This window comes from Molothrus aeneus, chromosome 25, assembly GCF_037042795.1.
Source record: "Molothrus aeneus isolate 106 chromosome 25, BPBGC_Maene_1.0, whole genome shotgun sequence".
NCBI classification, from domain to species: domain Eukaryota; kingdom Metazoa; phylum Chordata; class Aves; order Passeriformes; family Icteridae; genus Molothrus; species Molothrus aeneus.
The window spans coordinates 4,358,250-4,379,790 of record NC_089670.1 but is presented as its reverse complement, the minus strand read 5'-3'; the positions used below and the strand labels follow the sequence as shown (position 1 = coordinate 4,379,790).

The window sequence follows — 21,541 nt, the reverse complement described above, 5'->3', positions numbered from 1 at the left end:
CAGGGTGGGGGCTTCAGGCACAACAGACACATGGAAAAGAAGAAAGCAAACATTTTTTCCTGATGCCACCAATGCAGAATCAACCCCGTGCCAGAGGAAACCAGAGCTCATTTCTGTTGCTGACCCCAGAGCAGGGCAGGTCTCTGGATTTCTGCCTACCACAGTGCCCTGCTCCCCTCACACAGATAAACCTCAGCCACCATCACAGGGATGCTGCCCAAGAGCCTCAAGGCAAGGTTTGCCAGCAGGAGATGCCTGAGCTGGGGGTGAGCTGTGATCCCCCATCCCTGCCTTCCTTGCTGTGCTCCAGTTTCTGCTTGGTTCTTTACACCAGCCCAGCTGTGCTGGTATTTAGACCATGATTTGACAAGCAAGGGGTGACAAATGCCCCTAAATCACTCTCTGCAGACCTCTGGGTGGAGAATTGGGTCCCACAGCCCTTGGGACAGCAGTGGGGAGAACACCACCTCCCAGGCTTGTTGAGCCACCCCTGGGAAATCAGTTCCTTGGAGCTCACCCTCAGGGAAGGGAAGGGAAGGGGTGTGAGCTGCAGACACCTGTGAGGGAGCAGCCTGCCACAGAGCCCTCAGCTGTGGGGTTATTCCTTCTCCAGGCTGGGGAATCTGGAGCCAGAAAGCTTGTTTTAAGTGACAGGACAGGTTTGACCTTTCTTCATGCAGGACTCAGGGGATACTTCAGCAAAAAGTGAAAGATGGACAATTCTCCATCTACACCAGGCCCATGACTTGGTAAATCCCCACCACATCCAGCTGAGGAGACAGCCCTGGGGATGGACACTTGCAGTGTCAGCCCCATCTCAGTGAGCTCTAGAACCTCACACTCCTTCACTTTGCCCCAGTGTTTCTGAGCTGTGCCCTTGGCTGGGATGCCATCCACAGGCCCAAGGGAGACCAAAGATCAGGTCCTCAGGAGATACCTGTCAGCACAGAACTAATGGGATCAGGGCAAATACACCAGGAAAATTTGGTCTAAGCATCCAGAGGAGCTCCAAAGGTATTTAGGGTCACAGTGCCTCCATCTCCTAAATCAGTGGGGCTTTATTTGTTCTCATATCTTCCTATGTGGGAGAGGTCTGGAGCTCCAGAGCAGTGAGACACTGAGGGAGTGTGGGGGAGAGAGTCTGAGCACACCCAGCTTGCTCCAAGGGCACATCAGCCAGGTGGGCTTGGGCAAGAAGAAAAAGGGACCTCAACTTACCTTTGTTCTTCCTCTAGTTCTTCTTTGGACATCATTGACTTGTACTGGTTTCCCCTTAGCTTCCCAGGACTGTATTTAAATGAAAATGTCTCCTCTGCAGCTGGAGAGGGGAGACAAAAAAAGAGCAAGAAATCTGTGAACCAGAGACCTCCTGAGAGCCACAACCCCCAGCAGTGGGGTTCTTCCTTTGGGTGCTCTCTGCTCTGCTCCTGCACCCCAAATGCTTTGGCCACTCCAGCACCTTCCCTGAGTCAGCTCCAATCTGCAGGAAGGCTGGGCACTGCCAGGGAGGATCCCAGAGCAGAGCAGAGGATGGCAGGAGCCTGGGCACTGCCAGGGGGGCAGTGTGCATCCCAGAGCAGAGCAGAGGATGGCAGGAGCCTGCAAACAGCCAGCACTGCAAACAGTGAGGACTGCTGTGAGTGAGCAGCCTGCTGGCAGCAGATCCAAGGAAATCCTACAGCCCAGGAACCATATGCCATTGTTCTCCCTGGACTCAAAGCCTTGCAGGCCCATCTTGGCTTATCAAGACATGCTAATCCTGCCCTGATTAACTCGAAGCATTTTCCGCTTCTCTCCAGACTTGCATTCCTCCTCCTCCCTCCCTCTCCTCATCCAGGGGCCCTTTCCCCAGCTTGGGGCTCATGGATGGTGCTGTCCCAGCTCTCCTGCAGCCCTTGCCAAAGCTTGTGGAAATAAGATGCCACATGGCAAATGCCAGGGCTGCAAACAGCACCGAGCCCAGGCAGCCCCAGGAGCACCAACACAGCCCCTCTGTCACCAGCCCTGAGGAGGAAGCCAAGGTTTTTTCTCCTGGATGCTCTCCCACCCAGCTCTCCAGCCTCAGCCTGTGCTAATTAGAGCACCAAAGCTCAGACTCTGAGCCAAAGCCGATCCTTTTCCAATCGGATTTTGTTCGAGCACTATTTGCTCTTAAAAACCTCTCCCGTGCTTTATCTCCCTACAGATAGGGGAAAACAACAGGAGGGGAGCTCAGCCCAAGAGGGGCCCAGGAGGAGCTGCTGTGTTATCTGTGGGCTGCTTATCTGGGAGCCTTTATCTCCCAAGGACTGCAGGACTGGGCTGCTTCAGTCCAACCATCCAGCACTGGGCTTTGCACATTCCCAGAAATATTTGCTGCTTCCCCAGACCCTCAGAGCCCTGGGGATGCTTCCAAGGGGTGCACAAAAGGAAGATTTTCCTTCATTATCTGCATGGCCCTGAAAAAATTGCCCATTATCCACAAATCAGTATCCAGGATGACACCAACAGGACCCCTAAAGGGCTCCTGCATCCTAAAGGGGTGAAACTCCCCTGGCAGGAGAGAAACCCCAACTTGTACACAGCTCATGGATGCAGCATCTGCTCACAGGGAGCCCCTTCCCCAGCTCTCCACTGCAGTTGTGGCCATACCCATGATTGTCTCCTCCTCCACCTGCCCAAATGAGAAACCCCTCACAGCCCCTCTCCTTCCTCACGTGCAGGATTCAGCAGCAGCTTCCCTCTATTTTCTGATCAATACTGCCCTTAAGGATTTTTCTCCTTATGTCCAATACCTTGATTTTGGGATTTCTCCAACCCCAAGCTCGTGCCCACATTCAACTGCTGCCAAACCTTGGGGACCACCATGTAAAAAGTCAGAGCCTGATTTTGTAGGTGTGGAAACCAGACTTCTCAGAAACAAGCAGTGCAAGGCTTGTTTCAATAATAATAAATACAATAACTGTATATACAATATAATAAAATAACTGTAAATACAATATAATAAAATAAAACACAATATAATAAAATAACTATAAATACAATAATAATGAAAACAATAACTTTTACCAATTTCCATGCCAAAAGTGTAATTTACTAATAAAATTTGATGAGTCATTGTAAAAAAAAAAAAAAACCCAAACCAAGAAAAACCCACTTAAATCTACTTTCTAGAAGAACCCCTTCAGATATTCTCTCCCAAATTTGCCCTAAACCAGGACACAGTGCCTGGAGCACCAAGAGTGGGATGGGAATTTCCCAGAGACCTCCCCCCTGCTAATGCCCACATTTCCTCACTTCTTTACATCTCCTGATCTTGGGGAGCTTCCCTGGGGAGTCCTGGTGGATTAGTACTCAATTACTGATCTGGGGTGTTTCTCTAATCCCTAAATGCCATTGGGGCTCCCAGGGGACGCAAACCCTTTATCCAGCTTGGTCACAAATGGCTGAACACAAGCAGCCCCGAGCTCTGGTGTGCAGCCCCAAACATTCAGCTGGGCCATGTTCCCCTTCCCTGGGTGGGAAACCCTCCCCATGGGCAAACAAACAAACAAACAAAACCTGGCTAGCTGGAAACAAGCAGTAATGCTGCAGCTTATCAGCACCTTGGGTGACCATAAAAGTGCATGGAAAGAAAATTCAGCTGGCTGCTGCTTTGGGAGATATTAGGAGAAAGGAAAAAAAAAAAAAAAAAAAAAAGAGGGTGTAACATCCTGTTCCTTATGCTGGTGCAGAGCAGGAGCTGCTCATTACCTTTGTAAAGCTCCAATGATTTCAAGGACAATCAAGATTGTTTCCCTCACATGGTTTGCTGCCAAATCAGGTGAGATTTGGGATTTAGACTGGCCCCAAAAGGAGCAGTTTAGTTGCCACCTCCCCAGAAAATAATAAGGGAGGAGGGAGGCAAGGAAGGTCCCCATCTCCCTGCCCACAGGGTGAGATTAAAAAAAGGAGACAGTGTGTGGGTTTGGAAACCACTGGCTGGTTTTTGAGCTCAGGAACTTTCTCTGCAGATGGAAAACAAACTTCAGGAAACACCCAGAAAAGGGGAGGCTGGGTTTTCATGTACACAGGGAAAACACTACAGGAATAGGAGGTGACCTACTTACTGAGAGCCTCCATGAGTTCATAGTAAAGAAAACATTTGTCTTTCATCTCTCTGCCCTCCCATTGCCAGTGCTGTGACCCTGAGCTGGCAGGGTGAGAGCAGCCCCAAGAGAGCAGCTCTCCCCTGAGCAGGCTCTGGTGTGATCCCCACGTTATCCCTGCCCACATGGGGGCAAGGCTGCTCTGGTGGCTTTGGTCACAGGCTGGGGATCTCCACCTGCCCCAGGGGAATCTCTGAGGGTTGAGTGGGGCCAGGACCCACAGGAGGCAGTGAAGGAGGAGCAGGGCTGGTCCCAGGGCACTGCTGGTGCTCCCAGCTCCATCCCTCAGCCCAGGCCATGGATTTGCTCAACCCCATTAGGAAATACTTCAGAAACAGTGGGAATAATTCAGGAGAGGAGCCAGGGGCTGCCTGCAGGAGGTGCCTAGGGAGGACACAGTGCTAGCCAGGTCTCACAGCCAGGGGACATCACCTTCCCCCATCCCATTTGTAAGGATGCCCTGCAGTGCCAGGGCAGCCCTGAAACAGAGCTGGACACACAGAAGCAGACACAGAGGCAGAGCAGCAATGCTGAGCATCCATTTGAGAGGATCCACCCATCAATCCTCAAACCAGACCTCCCACAGTCCCCCCCAGTGACATCCCCAGCCACCAGTGCTGTGAGGAAGCCCAGCAGGGTGCAATGAGTGTATTTTGGGAGCCCTGTCTCCAAAGGAGCTTCCCCTGCCTCGCAGGAATGGCACCAGGATTAAAATTTGATTCTCTGAGGCATTAGGCATAATCCTCCCGAGCTGGGGGATTGCCACACAGCACCTTCCAAGAGCCAGGCAGAAAGTGGGGCAGGGAAGGGGGAACACCCCAGGGCTCCTGCTGCCCCAGCTGTCCCCAGGCACCCCAAGCCAGGACTCCTGGGGACATCCCAGCATCTCCAGGGCTGCTCAGCAGAGCAGAGACCCCTCCAGACACACATTCAGGCACCATCTGTTTCATTGTCTTAGGACTGCAGCAGTTGTCACCCCAATTAGTCAATTAATCATTTTCCAATCAACTAATTGGCTAATCAGTTAAACGTGGCCCTGGCTAAAGCCCCTGGAGATTGTCCTGGATGAGCAAGGAGCTTTTGGAGCAGCTGCATCACAAAGCTGCCCCATGGCAAAGAGCCCAAGGGCATCTGGGCAGGGGCAGGAATTTCCTGGAGGAAGGAGACCATCCCCAAGCACTCAGGGCTCCAGAGCTGTCCATCATCTCCCTGCAGGGCTTTGGCTTGCTTGGCACTCACCATCCTCATCCTCTGGCTCTCTCACCACCAGCTTCTCGTTTTCTGAGTCCACCTCTTCCTCCTGGAGGAGTGAGAAACAGAACAGCCGTGAGGAGAAGGTGCTGTGCTGAATAACCCACGTTTGGTTGGGGCAGGGCTGGGGTGCAGAGCCTGGAGCTCCAGTGACAGGGCAGGAACCCCTTCCCTGCTGCCTCCAAGGAACAGGACAAAGGGATGCTCACTAATGAGTGAGGTTCATTAGTCTGCTTCCCTCTCACTAGTCAGTCCCAGCGATCTGGCCCACCCAAAGGCTATGAAATGCAAGTTATCAAAGAGATATTAAGGTTTATAATCAAAGAGATATTAAGGTTTATAATCAAAGAGATATTAAGGTTTTTAAGAAGAGCCTTGTGCCTGAGCACCTTCTTCCCAGCTGCACCCCTGCCACCCCTCCTGCCCAGGGACAGGCAGGGGACTGAGCCAGGAGCCACAGGAATTCTGTGTGCCCCCAGGCCAGGCTTGGACAGGCTGTCCTGGCAGGAGGAAAAGGTGGATCCCCAACCAGAGCCACCTTGCAGCCATGGGCCAAGGAGCTGTTCTGAAGCACAGGGACATTCACCAGTCATGGGGGTCAAAGGCAGCACTGGGGGCTTGTGCTGGGAGCCCTCCAGGAGCCATCCCCAGCTGGTGTCTGGAGCACAGGTGGGAGCAGCATCAGCACATTTTGGGGTTTTTTTAAAAGGCAAACCAGTTTTGGAAGTTTTGGGGCTCCCTTCTACAAGATACAACAAACTTCATAAAGCCCAGATTCCTTGTCCTGTGCAGAATCTCCAAGCAGGGAGACAGGGGAGCACCCCAGCTCTGGAGATAAGACAAGGACACATGGCAGAGCCCCTGCATGAGAGATTTCCTCCTGCAGAGCCCTGTGCTCCAGCTGCAAACCCCTGTGAGCCGAGCCCAGGGGTCACCAGCACCCAGGGGTGTCTCCTGCAGCTCCTGGCAAAAGGACAAAGCACCTGCAGAGAGGGAGCAGCATGGGGGGAGGCTGCCAAGCCCCTCATTATCAAGGGAAAAGCTGTGGGGAAGGAGACCTGGGGGGAAGGACACTGAGCCAAGAGGGACCATGCAGAGCTGAGTGCTGGGTGTGCAGGGCAGAGCTGGGGAGGAGCTGCTGGAGCACAGCCCCGGGCCAGAGCTGGGTGAGTTTGTCATGGGGGAGGAATGTGCATTATTCACAGCCACTTGGCCTCCTCTGGCCACCCTGTTCCCCAGAAGGAGATGCCACCAGGACCCGCACCCGCTGCAGCCACGGCTATTTTGGGCCACACTTCCAAACATGGGCACTTCCCACTGGACACCCAGGCTTCCCTGAGGATGGCTGGGGAGGCACCCAAAGGGAGGGCACGGGGAGGGGACAAGCCCAGGGCAGCAGTTCCCCATCACATCCATCTCCCCCTGTGAGCTGGGGCATCCCCTGGGAGACCCAATCCTCCAGGAGCAGCCACAGGGAGGGAGATTCCAGCCTCTTCCTTTCCTGGGCATTAGGAACTGAGCATTTAACAATGAGAGCAAGCAGGAAATTTGGGTGGCAAACCTCCAAGGAAGGAAAATAGATCTGCTCCAACACAGAGGAAGAGACACTTGACAGGAGCAGAGAGGGAGCAGGCAGGGATGCCAGGCTGGCAGGCGACAGCAGCGTGCCAGGGCTGGCTGGGCACCCCTGCTCGTGCCAGCCAGGAGCTCCCTACTGCACAACACTTTTCTGCTTGGATGGCTTGGAGGCAGATGCCAGCACCTCCCTTCCCCCATGCTGTGGCCCCAGACTCCACATCCCTGTCCCTCTGTCCCTCTGTCCCTCTGTCCCTCTGCCCTCCTGGGGCTGCTCCCTCCCCAGCTGCCTCACAGGGACCCACCTCACTGACCCCCATCCCTGGGGCATCACAAACCTGCTCCTGGAACACCATTTCTTTCTGCTTTAAATGGGCTGAGCCATTAAAAGGCCACCCAGCCTCACCAGGGGAGAACAGCAGGGAAGCTTTGCCCCCTTCCCACGGCCACTGCCACCCTGGGACAATGTCCCACCCTGCAGGGACACTGGCACACAGTGGGCTGTGCCACCCTCCCCAGGCTGGCTCTGCCTCCCACACACCTCTGCATGGCTGGAAAGTGCTTCGTGGCCACTTGTGTCCTCTGCTTGTCCTGGGTGCCCGAGGCCGGATCCAGGCGAGGCACCCAGTGGTGGGATCTGGAAAAGGACAAAAGCTTTGAGCACAAACCCCCAAGTGCTCAATCAACCAGCCCTGGCAGCTCCTGCACACATGGACAAATCCTGAAGGTGGCCCATAGCCCACCTTGCCCCATGCCTGTGCCAAGCCAGGAATGGCTGATGGAGTGGGGAACCCCTGAGACCTCCAGTGCCCGGCCCTGCAGCCAGGGTTTGTGTTCAGGAGCTGCTCCCTGTGGAGCTCAGGAGCTGCTCCCTTTGGAGCTCCCAAGCTGCTCCCTTTGGAGCTCGGGAGCTGCTCCCTGTAGGGCTCAGGAGCTGCTCCCTGTGGAGCTCCCAAGCTGCTCCCTGTGGAGCCCAGGACCTGCTACCTGTGGAGCTCCCAAGCTGCTCCCTGTGGAGCCCAGGAGCTGCTCTCTGTGGAGCCCAGGAACTCTCCCTGTGGAGCTCCCAAGCTGCTCCCTGTTAGGGCTCAGGAGCTGCTCCCTGTAGGGCTCAGGAGCTGCTCCCTGTAGGGCTCAGGAGCTGCTCCCTGTGGCAGCCCCAGCCCGTGGGGTGGGACCAGGGCAAGGAGGCTGCAGTGAGGGCTGGGCTGTCCGTGTGTCCTGGCAGGGCTCGGGCAGCTGCCTGGGATGCTGATGCAGCAGAAGGGAGGGGACATGTTTGGTTTGTTGATGCTCTGCCTTCCCCATCACAGGCAAACACCCCCTGGAGACCTCCCCATCCCACCCTGCCATCCTGGGGCTGGGCTTTCCCAGCTCAGCCAGCTTTCCCTGCCCAAAACCTTCAGCTGAAGGTTTCCTTGCTGTGCCTGGAGGGCTGTGGAGGAGGATTTGTGTGGGCAGAGAGCAGGGACACCGTGTCCCTTGGCCTTGCAGTGAAATACCAGCATGGGACTGGGAGCAGCTCTGGGCTGCCTGGAAATGCCAGCAGGGACAAAGCCCCACCTGGAGCCTGGCTGTGCCCACAGTCCCTGGGAGCCAGGGAGGAGGGGAGAGCCCTCTCTGCCTGGAGCAGCTCCAAATTTCAGAGCTCTCAGCCCTGCCGTGGCCAGTGGGTGCTGCTGTCCTAAAATACTGAAATACTGAAAACCCAGTCAGAGTAAATCCTGATCTTTACATAAAATACAGTAGAATAGCAGAACACTATGAAGTGGCTTTGATTACAGTTTTTATAAGTATCAAAAAGTTCTCTGTAACTTTGCTGGCAAAAGACCTGAATTCACAGGCCAACATTATTCCTTCCAACTAAGACCTGATGTAGCACTATTGTAAGTCACAAACAATTCTTAAAAATTAAATCTCAACCTCCCAAACTGTCCTAGAAGTCTAAAGGCAGCCTTCTCTTTTACCAGAATCTCTTCTCACTCCAGTCAATCCACAAATGAAGTGACTCTGCCCCAGGAACAACCCTGGACCAAAGCCTTTCCATGCTGAACATTTCTCCAAGGGGGAACCACTTCAGAGGAAAAACAGGTCCCATTTAGGAACCTTAACCTGCTCCACATGACACCTGCTCCTTTGTGAATGACCAGGTGAAAACCAGCACCTGCAAAGCATCCTGCAAAGCAGGGAGGGGGAAGATGTTGGGACAGCACTGGGAGGCTCGGAGGACACCACGGCACCCCAAGTGCTGCTCTTGTGGGAAGCACAGCCCAGGGAGAATGCAGGGAGAGTTTGGAGCAGCTGGGAGTGAGGAAGGAACAACTGGAGAAGAAAGGAACAGAGTGCTCTGTCCAAGAGCCCACAAATCAGCATCTCTCCGGTGCCATGAAAACGTCCCCGCAGGAAAAAAAAAACAACAAAAAACCCAAAAAAACCCAAACAAACAAAACCAAAAAAACAAAACAAAACAAAAAAAAAAAAAAACCCACCCAAAAAACCAAAAAAAAAACCCAACCAACCAAAAAAAGGCGAGAAGCAGCCCCGAGAAGCAGCACTGCAGGGAGCCGTGCACGTCACCATTATCCGGGAGCATCTGGAGGAGACTTGACACGGGCCGCCCCAGCAGCTGCTGCGGCAAACAAAGCTCCCATTGCCGAGCCAGGGACGCGCTGGGCGGCAGCTGCCGGGCCCGGGGCCACGCGGGGCCGGGAGCACTCCGGGAACACTCCGGGGACAAACCGGGAACAATCCAGGAATGCTCCGGGAACGATCCGGGGACAAACCAGGAACGATCCGGGAATGCTCCGGGAACAATCCAGGGATGCTCCGGGAACAAACCGGGAACGCTCCGGGAACGCTCCGGGGACAAACCGGGAACAATCCGGGAATGCTCCAGGAACGCTCTGGGAACAATCCGGGGACGCTCCGGGAACGCTCTGGGGACAAACCGGGAACGATCCGGGAATGCTCTGGGAACAAACCTGGGACGCTCCGGGAACAATGCGGGAACACTCCGGGAACGCTCTGGGAATGCTCCGGGAACGCTCCGGGAATGCTCTGGGAACAATCCAGGAACGCTCCGGGAATGCTCCAGGGACGCTCCAGGAATGCTCCGGGAATGCTCCAGGAACGCTCCGGGGACCCTCCCTGCCCTCGGGCATTACCGAGCAGCCCGGGCACAGCACAGCCCGTGCCCCGGCACCTCTGAATCACACCTGGGCACAGCTCAATGGCCTCCGGAAAGGCCAGGGTTAAAATCCAGCAAGTCATCCACCTTCAATAGCAAGGCAGCGATCCATGATCCATCTGCCTCGCCTGGGCAGCTCCTGGCTGCAGAGCCAAGCATTTGTTGGATCATCACAAACGTGCTGCTGCCCTTCAGCTCCATGGCCACGACACCCGCGCGTGGAGCTGACTCTGGCAGAGGGGTTTGGAGCAAAGCAGGGCGAGGACAAAGCTTCAGGGATGCCTTGGACATAGCCAGCACTGAGCAGGGACAAGCCTGAGTCTCCCTGGGGAGGATGGCTCAGACAGAGGAGCTTGGCATCGTGACCCCAAAATGCCCCCTCAAGGCTCTGCCACCACTGAACCCTCTCCCAGCCCGTATGAGGTGGGAGCCAGGCTTCCCACTGCAGCATCATCTGGTTTTCAGCTCATTTCTGGCCATTTCCTCCCCACTTCCTCCATCCCTGCTGCAAACCCCTCTGAGCAATGGGCTTCTTTCTCAGAAAGGACAGAGGATGCTTTGGGGGTGGTGTGTCCCTCATCCTTTCTTCGGGGATAGCCCTGGCCCTTATGGGCAGGTTGGGGACAAATAAGTGCCCTGCTCCAGCTTCAGGAAAAGGGAAGATCCCAGGCTGCAAAGCAAGAGGAGAAAATTATCTTGGATTAAACTCCTGGGTCCTGTGTGTTGCCATTTATGGCTGCACTTTCTGCTCCAAGCCTGATGCAAGACATTGCAAGAGGGAAGAAAAGCAGACAGGAGAGAGCCAGCCAGAAAGAGAAAAGCCAGGAGAAAAGGGGAAGGAAGAAAACTTTTTAAAAAGATTAAATAATAATAATAATGTTGGTCAGAGTTTAGCAGAGCAAAGCAGCTGCTGTGTCAGCAGCTCCCCTTCACCCACCACTGGGGCTCTCCATCCTCCCTCTGCCCAGAGGAGCAGCTGCAGACCAAGAGCAGTTCTCCAGCCCTGGTGACGTCCTGCCAGCTCTGGGGTGCCTGGAGAGGATGTCCCTCATGTGGAGATGGAGTTTTGCAGGTCTGAGGCCTCCAAAGCGTGGGAGCATCTGCTCCTGCCACTTCCCTTGTCACTGCTATGGGCAAGGACATTTCTGAAGCTCTGGGACCACCCAGCCCTTAATGAGGACCAGGCAGTGCCAGGAGAACTCTGGTGTGTCCCACAGCAGGGCGAGGAGCCCAGCTGAGCTGCTCCCATCCCTGCAGGCACCACCACCTCCAGCCAGCTCATTCCCTGTCTGCTACAGCAAACACCCCACACCAGGATGTCCTTGCTGCCCAGGTGAGCTGCATGGCATCCTTGGCAGGACGCAAAGCTGGCCCTCACCTGGCAGCTGCACACAAAGTGGGCACTTCAGGAGGCAAAGAGTCCCCCAGCAGTGCCCTGGCTCTGGCACGGCTCCAGGGCTTCACCCAGCCCACAGGGACCTGTGGGAGCCCAAATTCTCAACCCATGTAGGAAACACAACACAGACCCCAGTGCCCCCCTGTCCCTCACCACGTCCCAGCAGAGCCTCATGGTGGGATTCAGGGTGGGCAGGACACATGCACAGGCTCCTGGGGGTGACACATGTCCTGTGTCACTTCCCAGTTTCCATTCTCTGCAGGAGATGATGCATTTGTGCCTGGCACAGGCGGCTCTGGTGAGAGCTGGGCACATCTGAGCACTCAGGGATCTGGGTGGGGAGCCCTGCATTCCCTGGCAGTGCTGCTGCCAGGGCTGTGACGGGGGTAGCACATCACCACATCCCTCCCCAGTGCCCTGTGGGACACTGGAGCTCCTGTCCCAGCCCTCTGGCAGTGCAGACACAGCCTGAACAGCTGCCAATTACAGCCAGACTTAATTAGACACCCTCTCCCCTGCAGCACGGGGAGGGCAGGCAGGAGGCATCAGAGGGGGGAATGATGACTTTGTAAACGTGCACAGGGCTCCTGGTGGGAGCTGGGGGGTTTGGGCTGCCTGGTGTGTCCAGAGGCACCAGGAGCCCCCAGGGAGGCCCAGCCTGGGGTGGGAGGCACCGGGAAAATGCAGCAGGAGCTTGGCAGAAGGGACAGATGAAGCCTTTGCGCCTCTGCTGTCCAGGGACAGCCCCCAGGCTGCCCTGCTCAGGCAGGGTTTGTGTGTCCCCTGTCCCCACTGTCACCCACTCACCCCTGCTCTGTTTGAAGTCCTCAGCTGCAATTAACCCTTGGCAAACCAGCCAGGCTGCCGTGCCCTGGCACTGCCCACTCACCCTCCCCATCTCCTGAACATTTTGGCCAGGATGGCATCCTGGAGGTGGCTCTGGTCCAACACTGAAAACCCTGCCCGGTCCCTGCCACCTGCCACTTCAGGACAGAATGGCTCATTAGGGAGTTGAAGTTTCTGACCGTTTCTCACAAGAACCACGCTCCACAGCCCCAGATTCGCTGCTGTTCCCACCCAGTTCCCACCCAGCAGCTTTTCATTACGGGATTGCTTTGACAGCACTGCCTCATCCATTAACGAGCTGGGGATGGGGATGAGAACAGACAATGACAGACTAATTAAGTTTTTTTTTCAGTGATGGGAGCCAGCAGAGACAAGGGGAAACACTACAGCAGTTAAGGGAAACAAGGACTCCTGGGCTCCTTTCCCTGCTCTGCCACTGGGTCATTTTGCAGCTTTGAGCATGATGCTGCAATGAACTGGTCACTGCAGAGAGGGGCAGGGAGCCTTCAATTTCAGCGATTTTAGCAGCCTTGCAGGAGATGGAGGCAGGAGGGAGGCTGAGACACCCAGCTGCCCCAGCAGATCCCAGTTTGCACAGGCAGGGAGCAGGGAGGGAGGAGGCAGCCGGATGCGCGGCTCCAGCCCGTCATTAACACACCGAGGCTGCTCTCCCTGGGCGGGATCATCCATCAGCATTTTGGTCGAGTGGTTAATGGCTGCGGGCAATGCGAGCCAGCCTGGCACAGTGCGTGCTAAGCAAACAGGGGGGAAAGAAAATAAGGAAAGAAAATAAATAAGGAGAGAAAATAAATAAGGAGAGAAAGCTCTCTGAGTGGCAGGCACAGCCCTCTGCCTGCTGATGTACTGAGAAGCCCTGAGCCTGCAGGAGCCAGCAGCCGGACAGGGTCTGGGAGCCTCTGCTGAGTCACATCAGGGGACTGCAGCCCTCACCGAGCCAAGACAGGCTGGAAAAGGAACGATTCCATCAGCAGCCGCCTGCAAAGCACTCCCTGCACTGCCCAGAGCCCGTCCCATCCCTGCCTGTAACATCTTCTGGGCTTGGGTCTGGGTGGTGCTGGAGGAGGGGAAGGATGAAGCAACTTAGAGGATGTTCACAGGGAGCAAAAGCAGGGAATCCAGGGAGATCCTGCAGAGCTGTGGATGGTCTCTCCCACTCTGCCCACAGCACCAACCCTTGGATCAGCAGGCTGGGCACTGCCACACGTGTGTGGTGCCTGCTGGAAGGGCACGTAGTTCCTTGGCCAGCTGTGCCACCCGGCCCCGGGTCCAGCAGCGCTGGCAGCTGTGGGATCATGCGCTGGCCACGGCTCCCAAACACACACTCAGCATTGCTCCTCCTCCCACTGCTCCCCACACCACCCAGGCCTGCTCCCTGACCTGCCCACAGGGATGCTGCTCAGGCCCAGGGTGGCTTGTCCTGCCTTGCTCACACAGTGAGGGAACAATTTCCCAGGAGGGAAAGCTGGGCAGGACCCTGTGCTGCGCCTTTGCTGTAAGAGGGGCTGAGGGTAGTGAGGAGCCCCGGTCCCACAGAGCCCTGCCAGGCTCCTGGAGGACACAGAACTCCTTTTCTTGAGTAAGAATTCATTCCAGGCCATTCCAACTCATTCCAGGCACACAAAACCCTGGTACTGCACCTGTGCTGAGCAGAGACAAAGGAGCTGAGCCTTTCTGTGAAAGCAACAAGCACTGCAGCAGTGCCTGTTCAAAGAAATCAGGGCTGAAGAGCTGCCAGAGGGGTGGAAAACATTCCCAAGATGTGAGCTAGCAGCAGAGGAACCTGTGGGCTCTGGCAGCCCTGGGTCTGTCCATCTGTCCCAATGCACCTCACCAGAGAGAAGCCCCAGCCAAGTGGCCAGCTTTGGTGCTGAGCTGGCCCAGCCAGGACCCAGCTGGCCAACGGTGGCCCAGGAGCTCTCCAGAGATCCTGGTACTCACAGGCACTGATAAAGCACACGAGAGAAACAGATGTGGTTTCCAGGATGCTGTGTCAAGGCACAGGGCTGCTCGAGAGCTGTATCCAAGGGCAAGGGGCACTGGGAAGGGGACAGGGAGAGCTCCGAGGCTCAAAAACCGCCAAGGGAGGTGCGAGGAGCACAGGGAGTCAGAGCCACATCCCAGCCCCGAGCGGTGACCCGTGGGTGTTGCAGAGCATCACAGCACAGAGCAGGGTGTGCGAGCCCCCGGACCTGCCCAGGGCTGTCCGGTGAGTCACTGGAGATGCTTTCCAAGGCGAGGGCTGAGTATGCACTGCCCGGCAGCCTGGAAACAGTTGCTGAGGATTACAAACGCTGCTAATAATAGCCAGGAGGCGACTGGGCCCCAGGCTGTGCCCCGGCCCAAACATGCTGCCGGCACACGGCGACTCCCGCATTCCCGAGCGGCCCCAGCGCTCCCTTCCCGCCCTTTGGATAAGGAGCCGCATGGGAGAAAGCCACCAGGACAGGGAGTTCGGGTGCCTCAGGTTGTCACCGAGTCCCATCCAGGCTGGGCAAGAGCAGAACAAGATCTTCCCGTGGACACTGGGTCGCTCTTTTATTTTTATACAAGATCCGGTGGAGGAGGAGGATTTACCGGGCGTTCATTGGCACCGCTGCCACCCCCAGCCCCCCCAGTTCAGCCAGGGGTCAGAGCTTGGGGCCAGCATCCTGCTGGGGCTGAGGAGTGGGGCAGTCCCTTCCCTGGGGCAGGCAGGGACAGCGCAAGGAGCCCGGGGACAGTTTCTGTAACCCGCAGAAAAGGGATGCGGACGGGAAGAATAAACACAAGCACATCCCCCAGCACCTGGACAAGCTCTTGGAGAAAGGAAAAGACTCCCGGGGATTAGATGTGCACAGAGGGGAGGCTCACACTGACACACTCTTCTCTTCCCTTAAATCTTCACTTTCTTGATTATTTTTAGGAGTATTCCTTGGCGGGAAGGGAAGGAGCCAGAAACAGCCCCCAAACCGCCGCCTCCCCCGGGGACAATGAGCTTGTTCCCACCCGAAGACAAAACACGGGCTTTGCCGGGACCTCTCTTATTTTAGTGGAAAACCCGGAGCTCTGCTCCCTCCCTGCCACCCGCGGGGACAGAGGGATGGAGAAGGGACACCACAGGGGGACTGGGGGGACCTCGGGGAGCCGGCCTTACCTTGCTCTCCGCATCCTCCCGGTGTCCGGGCTGCCGGGGCTGCTCCGGGGGCTGCCGGGGCTCCTCCGGGGGCTGCCGGGGCTCCTCGGGCGGCTGCCGGGGCTCCTCGGGCGGCTGCCGGGGCTCCTCGGGCGGCTGCCGGGGCTCCGCCGGGGGCTGCCGGGGCTGCTCCGGGGGCTGCCGGGGCTCCTCGGGCGGCTGCCGGGGCTCCTCGGGCGGCTGCCGGGGCTCCTCCGGGGGCTGCCTGGGGATGCTCTCGGCCGCCGCGGGGCTGGGCTCGGCCGCGGGGCCCGGCTCCGCCGCCGCCTCCCGCCGCTCAGTGACCGCTTCCTTCCCCTCGCCGCCCACTCCGACCTCCTCCACCGGCACCCGGCTCCCCTCGTCCTCCGGCCCCTCGGCCGGTGCCGCCGCCTCGCCGCCGGGGCCGCCCTCCCGAGCCGGCTCCGCCGCGGGCTCCCGGGGCCGCTCCGCCGCCCTCTCGCCGCCGCCTCCCCGCAGCCTCAGGAAGACGGAGGCGAGGACGAGGGCCAGGACGGTGAAGAGCAGCGGCACGGCCAGGTACGAGTCCACGGGCAGGTCCATCCTGCGCTGCCGCCGGAGCCCGCCCGACCCGAGTGCGCGGCCGCGGGGGGTGCGCGGGCAGCGCTCGGCCGGCGGCGGGGCTGGGCCGGCTCTCGGGCGGCTTTACCGGCGTCATCCGCCGGCCCTGCCCACCGCCCCGGCCCCCCCGGGCCCGGGCCCGGCACCCACCTCCCCCTCCGAGCCGGCAGCCGCAGCCCGGCCCCGCTCCCCGCCCGCCGGGATGCGCGGCCGCATCCACCCGCACCCAGGGCGGGATTTGGGAAGGGGCGACCGCGGGAGGAAGGCTTGGGCTGCTCTGCTTGAGGCCAGAGTCCGGCTTGGGACAAGGGGATCTTTCATTAGACACTGCCTTATATCCACAAAGTCATTCCCAAACTGCTCGGCAGTGCCTTGCATCGTCGAATCCTAGAATCATTTACACTCTAGGATGATAACCCCTGTCAGTGAAAAAATTGTTCCTAATACTAAATCTAAACCTCCCCTGGCTCAACTTGAGGACATTTCCTCTTGTCCTGTCACTCGTTAACGGATCCCATTCGAACAATGGGAAGGCTTCAGTGCTCCCTGCGCGGGCACCCAGGGCTTGGAGAGCTCGGTCGGACACGCCGGGGTGTCGGCTGGACTCCGGGAAATGTTTAACGAGCATTTGCACCTTGTTAGCCCTTGGCTGGGTAGCGGAGGGGCTGGCAGGGCCAGGAAGGCTGTCCTGACTCCCCTGGGTGAGCAGCATCTGGCAGCACATCCCTGCCAAGCTCCAGAGCATCACTCCACCTTCCCCAGGAGCTGCAGGGCATATCAGTGCCATAAACTGCTGTGATACCCTCCAGGTAAAGTTGGTGCTGAGAGCAGCTGGGCTGCCAGAGCCTCCCCTCGAGCATTCTCCTGAAAAACAGGAGACTCAAAAACCAGGATGTGTCCAAAAGCCATCACAAACTGGCAAGCAGAGTGGCCGAGGAGTTGTCATGTTCCCCCAGACTCTGCCGCTGAGGATTTCCTGCCTCTCGAGACTGCTGGGAGGATTAGCCAACCTTTTACAAAGCAGGCTGAAATTAGAAGGCCTAAACTATTCCTGCCAGGGTGAAACCAGCAAGGAGCAGGATGCACATGAGGAAAGCAGACATGGAATTCACCCCGGAAAGTTTCTCTTAGGGAAAAGGCTCTGGAGATACCACCCGAAGCAGAAGGGTTTTTTTAATTGACTGACCAAAGACAAAACTCAAACAAAGACGGGATTAAATCCCCGGGTGGGAGGAAGGAAGTGAAGCCATGATCCTCACTGCGTTTGTCTTTATTGGTAATCCTATCAGGCAGGCAATCGTTAGCTATGGATAATTGTATTCTTAGCAACAACCAAGCACGGTACTTAGCTCCCCTTCTCCCGCAGAGCTTCGCATTTCCTGGGTCTCGATCGTCAGAGCTGCTCCAGAGCTCAGCCAAATCACCCGGAGATTGGCAGCTTTGGTTCAGCAGCTTTTCCATGTGTGTTTGGTCCCCTCTGCCCCCTACTTGCCCTAATCCCAGTAGCCATGAAGGCACCATCCCGAGTCCAGGGCACCACTTGCTTTCAGAGGCTCCCTCTGAGCCCTGGAAATGGCTCATGGCCAGAGACAGAACCAGGGTGGGGAACATCCAGGGTCTGGGTCCTTGCTCCTGTGCTCATGTGGGCTGTCAATTTGGGGCACAAAGAGGAATTCTAGGTGAGATGAGGGAAACTGGCCACTGGGAGCTGCTAATAGGGTGACATGGGGTGTTTAGGTGTTACATTTCCAGCTGTCACAGTGCCCTTGATTGCTGCCAACACCCAGGACACCTCCTGCTCTTTCTCCTGGCAGTATAAATTTTCCACAGCTCTTGCTTGGAAGTGTGTTGGAGGGTGTTTGCCCTCTCAGGAATGCAGCAGCATGTGGCTTGCATTAACCCAGCACGGAGACAGAGCACTTCAGCCAGCACCCTCCAGAGCAGGATTTATCACTGCCTTAAAATAAGAGAAGCTGGTCCTGACAGCTTCTCCAGGGGTTGGAATCCCTGGCAAGGGAATCAACAGGAGCTTCAGAGGTGCTCAGTAGCCGCAGCTCCTGGCTCTGGACCTGCAGGAATTCCCTCTCAGGTTGCTGGAACCTGCAGCACTCACAGGAATTGTGAGAGATGCAGGGTTTGGATGTCTGTGAAAAACAACACTCCTGGTCTTGAGAGCAACAGGCAGGAGAAGCAAGGACGTGTCTGCCAGAAGAGCTGCTCTAACTGAGCCAAACTCATGCAGTAACGAGGTGACAGGATCAGCAACAGAGGTCCCCGTGTCCACACTTGGGGTGAGAGCTCCTGCAGGATGTGATCTGATGGGGATGATCCCCCGAGCAGAATTTGGGCTCAGCAGCTCCTGTCTGATACTGACCTGTCCCCTCCATGGCTCTCCAGAGGGAACTGATGGAGTAAACTCGGCCTGGTCCCTGGCCAGAGCTCCTGCTGGGAGGCACAGAGGTATCTCTGGGGCTCCCCTATCAACTTACAAGGCACGACTGCTGCCTCCAGCTTCATCTTGCACGGGAGGATGGATTCGCACAGCGGCTCAGCCAGGCGGGCTCCCAGCCAGGGACCCCCGCCCTGGGCCTGCCCGCAGCCCCAGGAGAGACGAGCTCAGGGTCTGCTGGCAGGGGGGGCTCGGGGAGGGGTCCCCTGGGCACGGCACCCTCGGCCCGGCCCCAGCCCAGGCTTGGGCTGAGCCCGGAGCGGGGCAGCGGCAGCAGCTGGAGCGCGCTGCCCTCTCTCGGGAGGAGAACCGCCCTGCAGCGCCCGGGAGAGTCGGGGATGGCTGGGGACAGTCCCCGAGAGCCCCGGGACGGGTAGGGGACAGTCCCCGAGAGCGCCGGCAGAGCAGGGTTTAGTCCCAAGAGCCCGGGACGGGTAGGAGGGGATGGCCGGGAAGGGTCCCCGAGAGCCCCGGGACGGGCTGGGAATGGTCCCCAGGAGTCCCGGGCGGGCAGGGGAGGGATGGCTGGGAAGGGCTTCCCCAGAGCCCAGTCTGGGCAGGGGACAGGGGATGGCTGGAAACTGCTCCCCGAGAGCCTCTGCAGAGCAGGGACCGTCGCCGAGAGCCCCAGGCAGGCAGGGGACAGTCCCCGAGAGCCCCGGACTGGCTGGGTATGGTCCTCAGAGGCCCGGGTGGGCAGGGGACAGACCCTGACAGTCCCTGCAGAGCAGGGGACAGTCCCCAAGAGCCTCGGGCAGGCAGGGGACAGTTCCCGAGAGCCCCGGGCAGGCAGGGGACAGTTCCCAAGAGCCTCGGGCAGGCAGGGGACAGTTCCCGAGAGCCCCGGACTGGCTGGGTCCGGTCCCCAGAGCCCCGGCCCCGCACAGAAGCCGCTTTCACACGGCTGCCAGCTCCGGGCCGAGCGGGGGAGCCAAGGGCGGCAGCAGCTGAGGAGCTTTGCCAACAAAGGGGGATTCAGGAGAGCCGCGGGGACAACGGCTCCGGGAACAGCCCCGGCACGGAAAATGCTGCGCTGCGAATCCACCTGCGGGACGGAGTGAGCCGGACTGAGCCGGGCTGGCTCCTGCTGCCTGGGCACTGCGGCACCACATCCACCCCCAGGATGCAGGAATGGGCTGTGGGACCGTCGGGAGAGCCTTCGACAGGCACAAAAAAGATCTGATCTAACACAGCACACGTGCTCAGTGTCCTGTAGACCAGGGAGCTGTACAGGCAGGTGCTGTTCCGAGCTCCTCTGCGTCCCTCCCACCCAAAGCCAGGCAGTCACTGAGCTCCAATACCCACCTCTGCATCCCTGCCACAACCCAAGTGTGGCTCCACAAGCCCCTGTGCAGCGAGGTGTGCAGATACATGCTGGTTTCCAAGAGGAAAAGTCAGGATTTTATGTTCCCAGATCCTCCCAGAACCCATTTTCCCTCACATAAAGTTTGAGCACAGACCAGTGTTACAACTGCTCCAAACTTGGATTATTTCTGCAAGCCCCAGTCAGGCTCCCAGTCATGGATGCCACTTTTTCCTTGCCAAGAACACATCCCTGTCCATTCTGATGCCAGAAATGAGAAGCTATCCCAAGAAATGCCCCTGTACTCACTGTTCTTCAGGCTTGCAGGTCATTCCCCTACCTGGCTGGCTTCTCATCTGCTTTTTGTACATCTGGCTGTGTTCTGGCTCAGGGATATTTGGGTTCAATCCACAAAGAGAAGAGCTCAGCCCAGGGGTGGGCATGGCTGTACCTTGCTTCCACCAAAAGAAATGATCCAACCCAAGGGCTCTCCTGGAAGTATTTGCTTTAGACCTCCTCCCTAAGCTCCTGTCACTTCCCCCTCTGCTTGTGAGGCCTCTGCTCTCACCCATACAGCTTTTCCAACAACTTAATTCATTTTACAATCTAATCCCTGACCCAGGGCAGGCTCTGAGCTGGTTTTGAAGATCTACAAAGTCTTCAACCAGTACAACTGGCCTTGCCCTTGACAGCACACTGATACAAGCTGATATTCCAAAAGCTCCTGGATACTGGCAGCCATTCCAGCCCCAGCTGCAGAAGAGCAGCTGAGCAGTGACACAGCCTTGGGTCTAAACAAGGCAGTGCTGCAGCAGAAAAGCCCAGTCCACCTCTCCCTGTCAGCACAGCTGGGACAGGCAGGACACTGCTGCTGCTGCTCCAGCTGCCCTGGGCAGGCTGCAGGATTTGTTCCAGGATTTGATCCAGGGGCAGCCCCAGTTCCAGCCCCTGTGCTGAAGGACAGGACACAGTCACAGGCATCACACACAGGTGGGAGCCACCAGAAGGGACATGGAATGGTTATTTCCCTCTGAACACATTCCCAGCCAGCTCTACCTGCCTTGATCCACAATTCTCCAGAACCACAGGAGGTGGAGCCCCACAGAGGAGTCTTTGTGTGCCTTGAAGAAAAAAAATGTGCTGCAAGCCTGTTCATTCAACTCCAAACCAGTCTTAAAACCTGCAGCTGCTCAGTGCCATGCCTGGCACTGCAGGAGGACACAGCCCTGCTCCATGACTTGCTTTCCAGCTGCCACAAAAGAAAAAGCAGGGGTTATTTGCTTCTGCATCAGGCTGGAGGAAAGGAGCAGGAACGTTGGCAAAGGTGCAGCACAGGCTCCCCAGCAGGAATTAAAGTATCAGTGTGTCATTCTCCTTGTTGAAATGAAATTGCAGCTGTGAGAAAAATAAAGATGTGTAGATAAATCAAGAGGAATAAAAATAAATCAAGTCCTGATTGCAAGGCCACAGAGGGACTGCAGGAGGTACCAGCAATACCTGCAAATGAGGAAGAATTGTGAGGTTGTCTCTAAATTGCCTCTCCAGACTGAAAAACAAGAGAGATCAATTATAAAAGCATTTCTACAGTGGCTGTACAGTTTTTAGCCACGATTAACTTGCAGCATTTTTTGGAATTGAGGCTTGCTAAATGCC

General features: G+C 57.1%; 1 protein-coding gene across 6 annotated transcripts in view; it reads right to left on the bottom strand.

Moving 5' to 3' along the window:
- The window catches only part of MXRA7 (matrix remodeling associated 7), a 29,558-nt gene extending 13,386 nt beyond the window's left edge, over nt 1–16,172 (bottom strand). For 3 of the 6 annotated variants that reach the window (XR_010785030.1, XM_066565685.1, XM_066565686.1), the window contains exons 1-4: nt 15,537–16,172; nt 7,495–7,590; nt 5,367–5,427; nt 1,219–1,318 (exon numbers count right to left, since the gene is read on the bottom strand). Coding sequence is in view for 5 of the 6 variants with exons in the window: in XM_066565685.1 (XP_066421782.1) it covers nt 1,219–1,318; nt 5,367–5,427; nt 7,495–7,590; nt 15,537–16,118 (839 nt within the window). In the remaining variant the exon portion in view is untranslated. The remainder of the gene's footprint in view (nt 1–1,218; nt 1,319–5,366; nt 5,428–7,494; nt 7,591–15,536) is intronic. The other 3 variants (XM_066565688.1, XM_066565684.1, XM_066565687.1) reach the window with 3 other exon arrangements.
- Nucleotides 16,173–21,541: the final 5,369 nt, after the last annotated feature.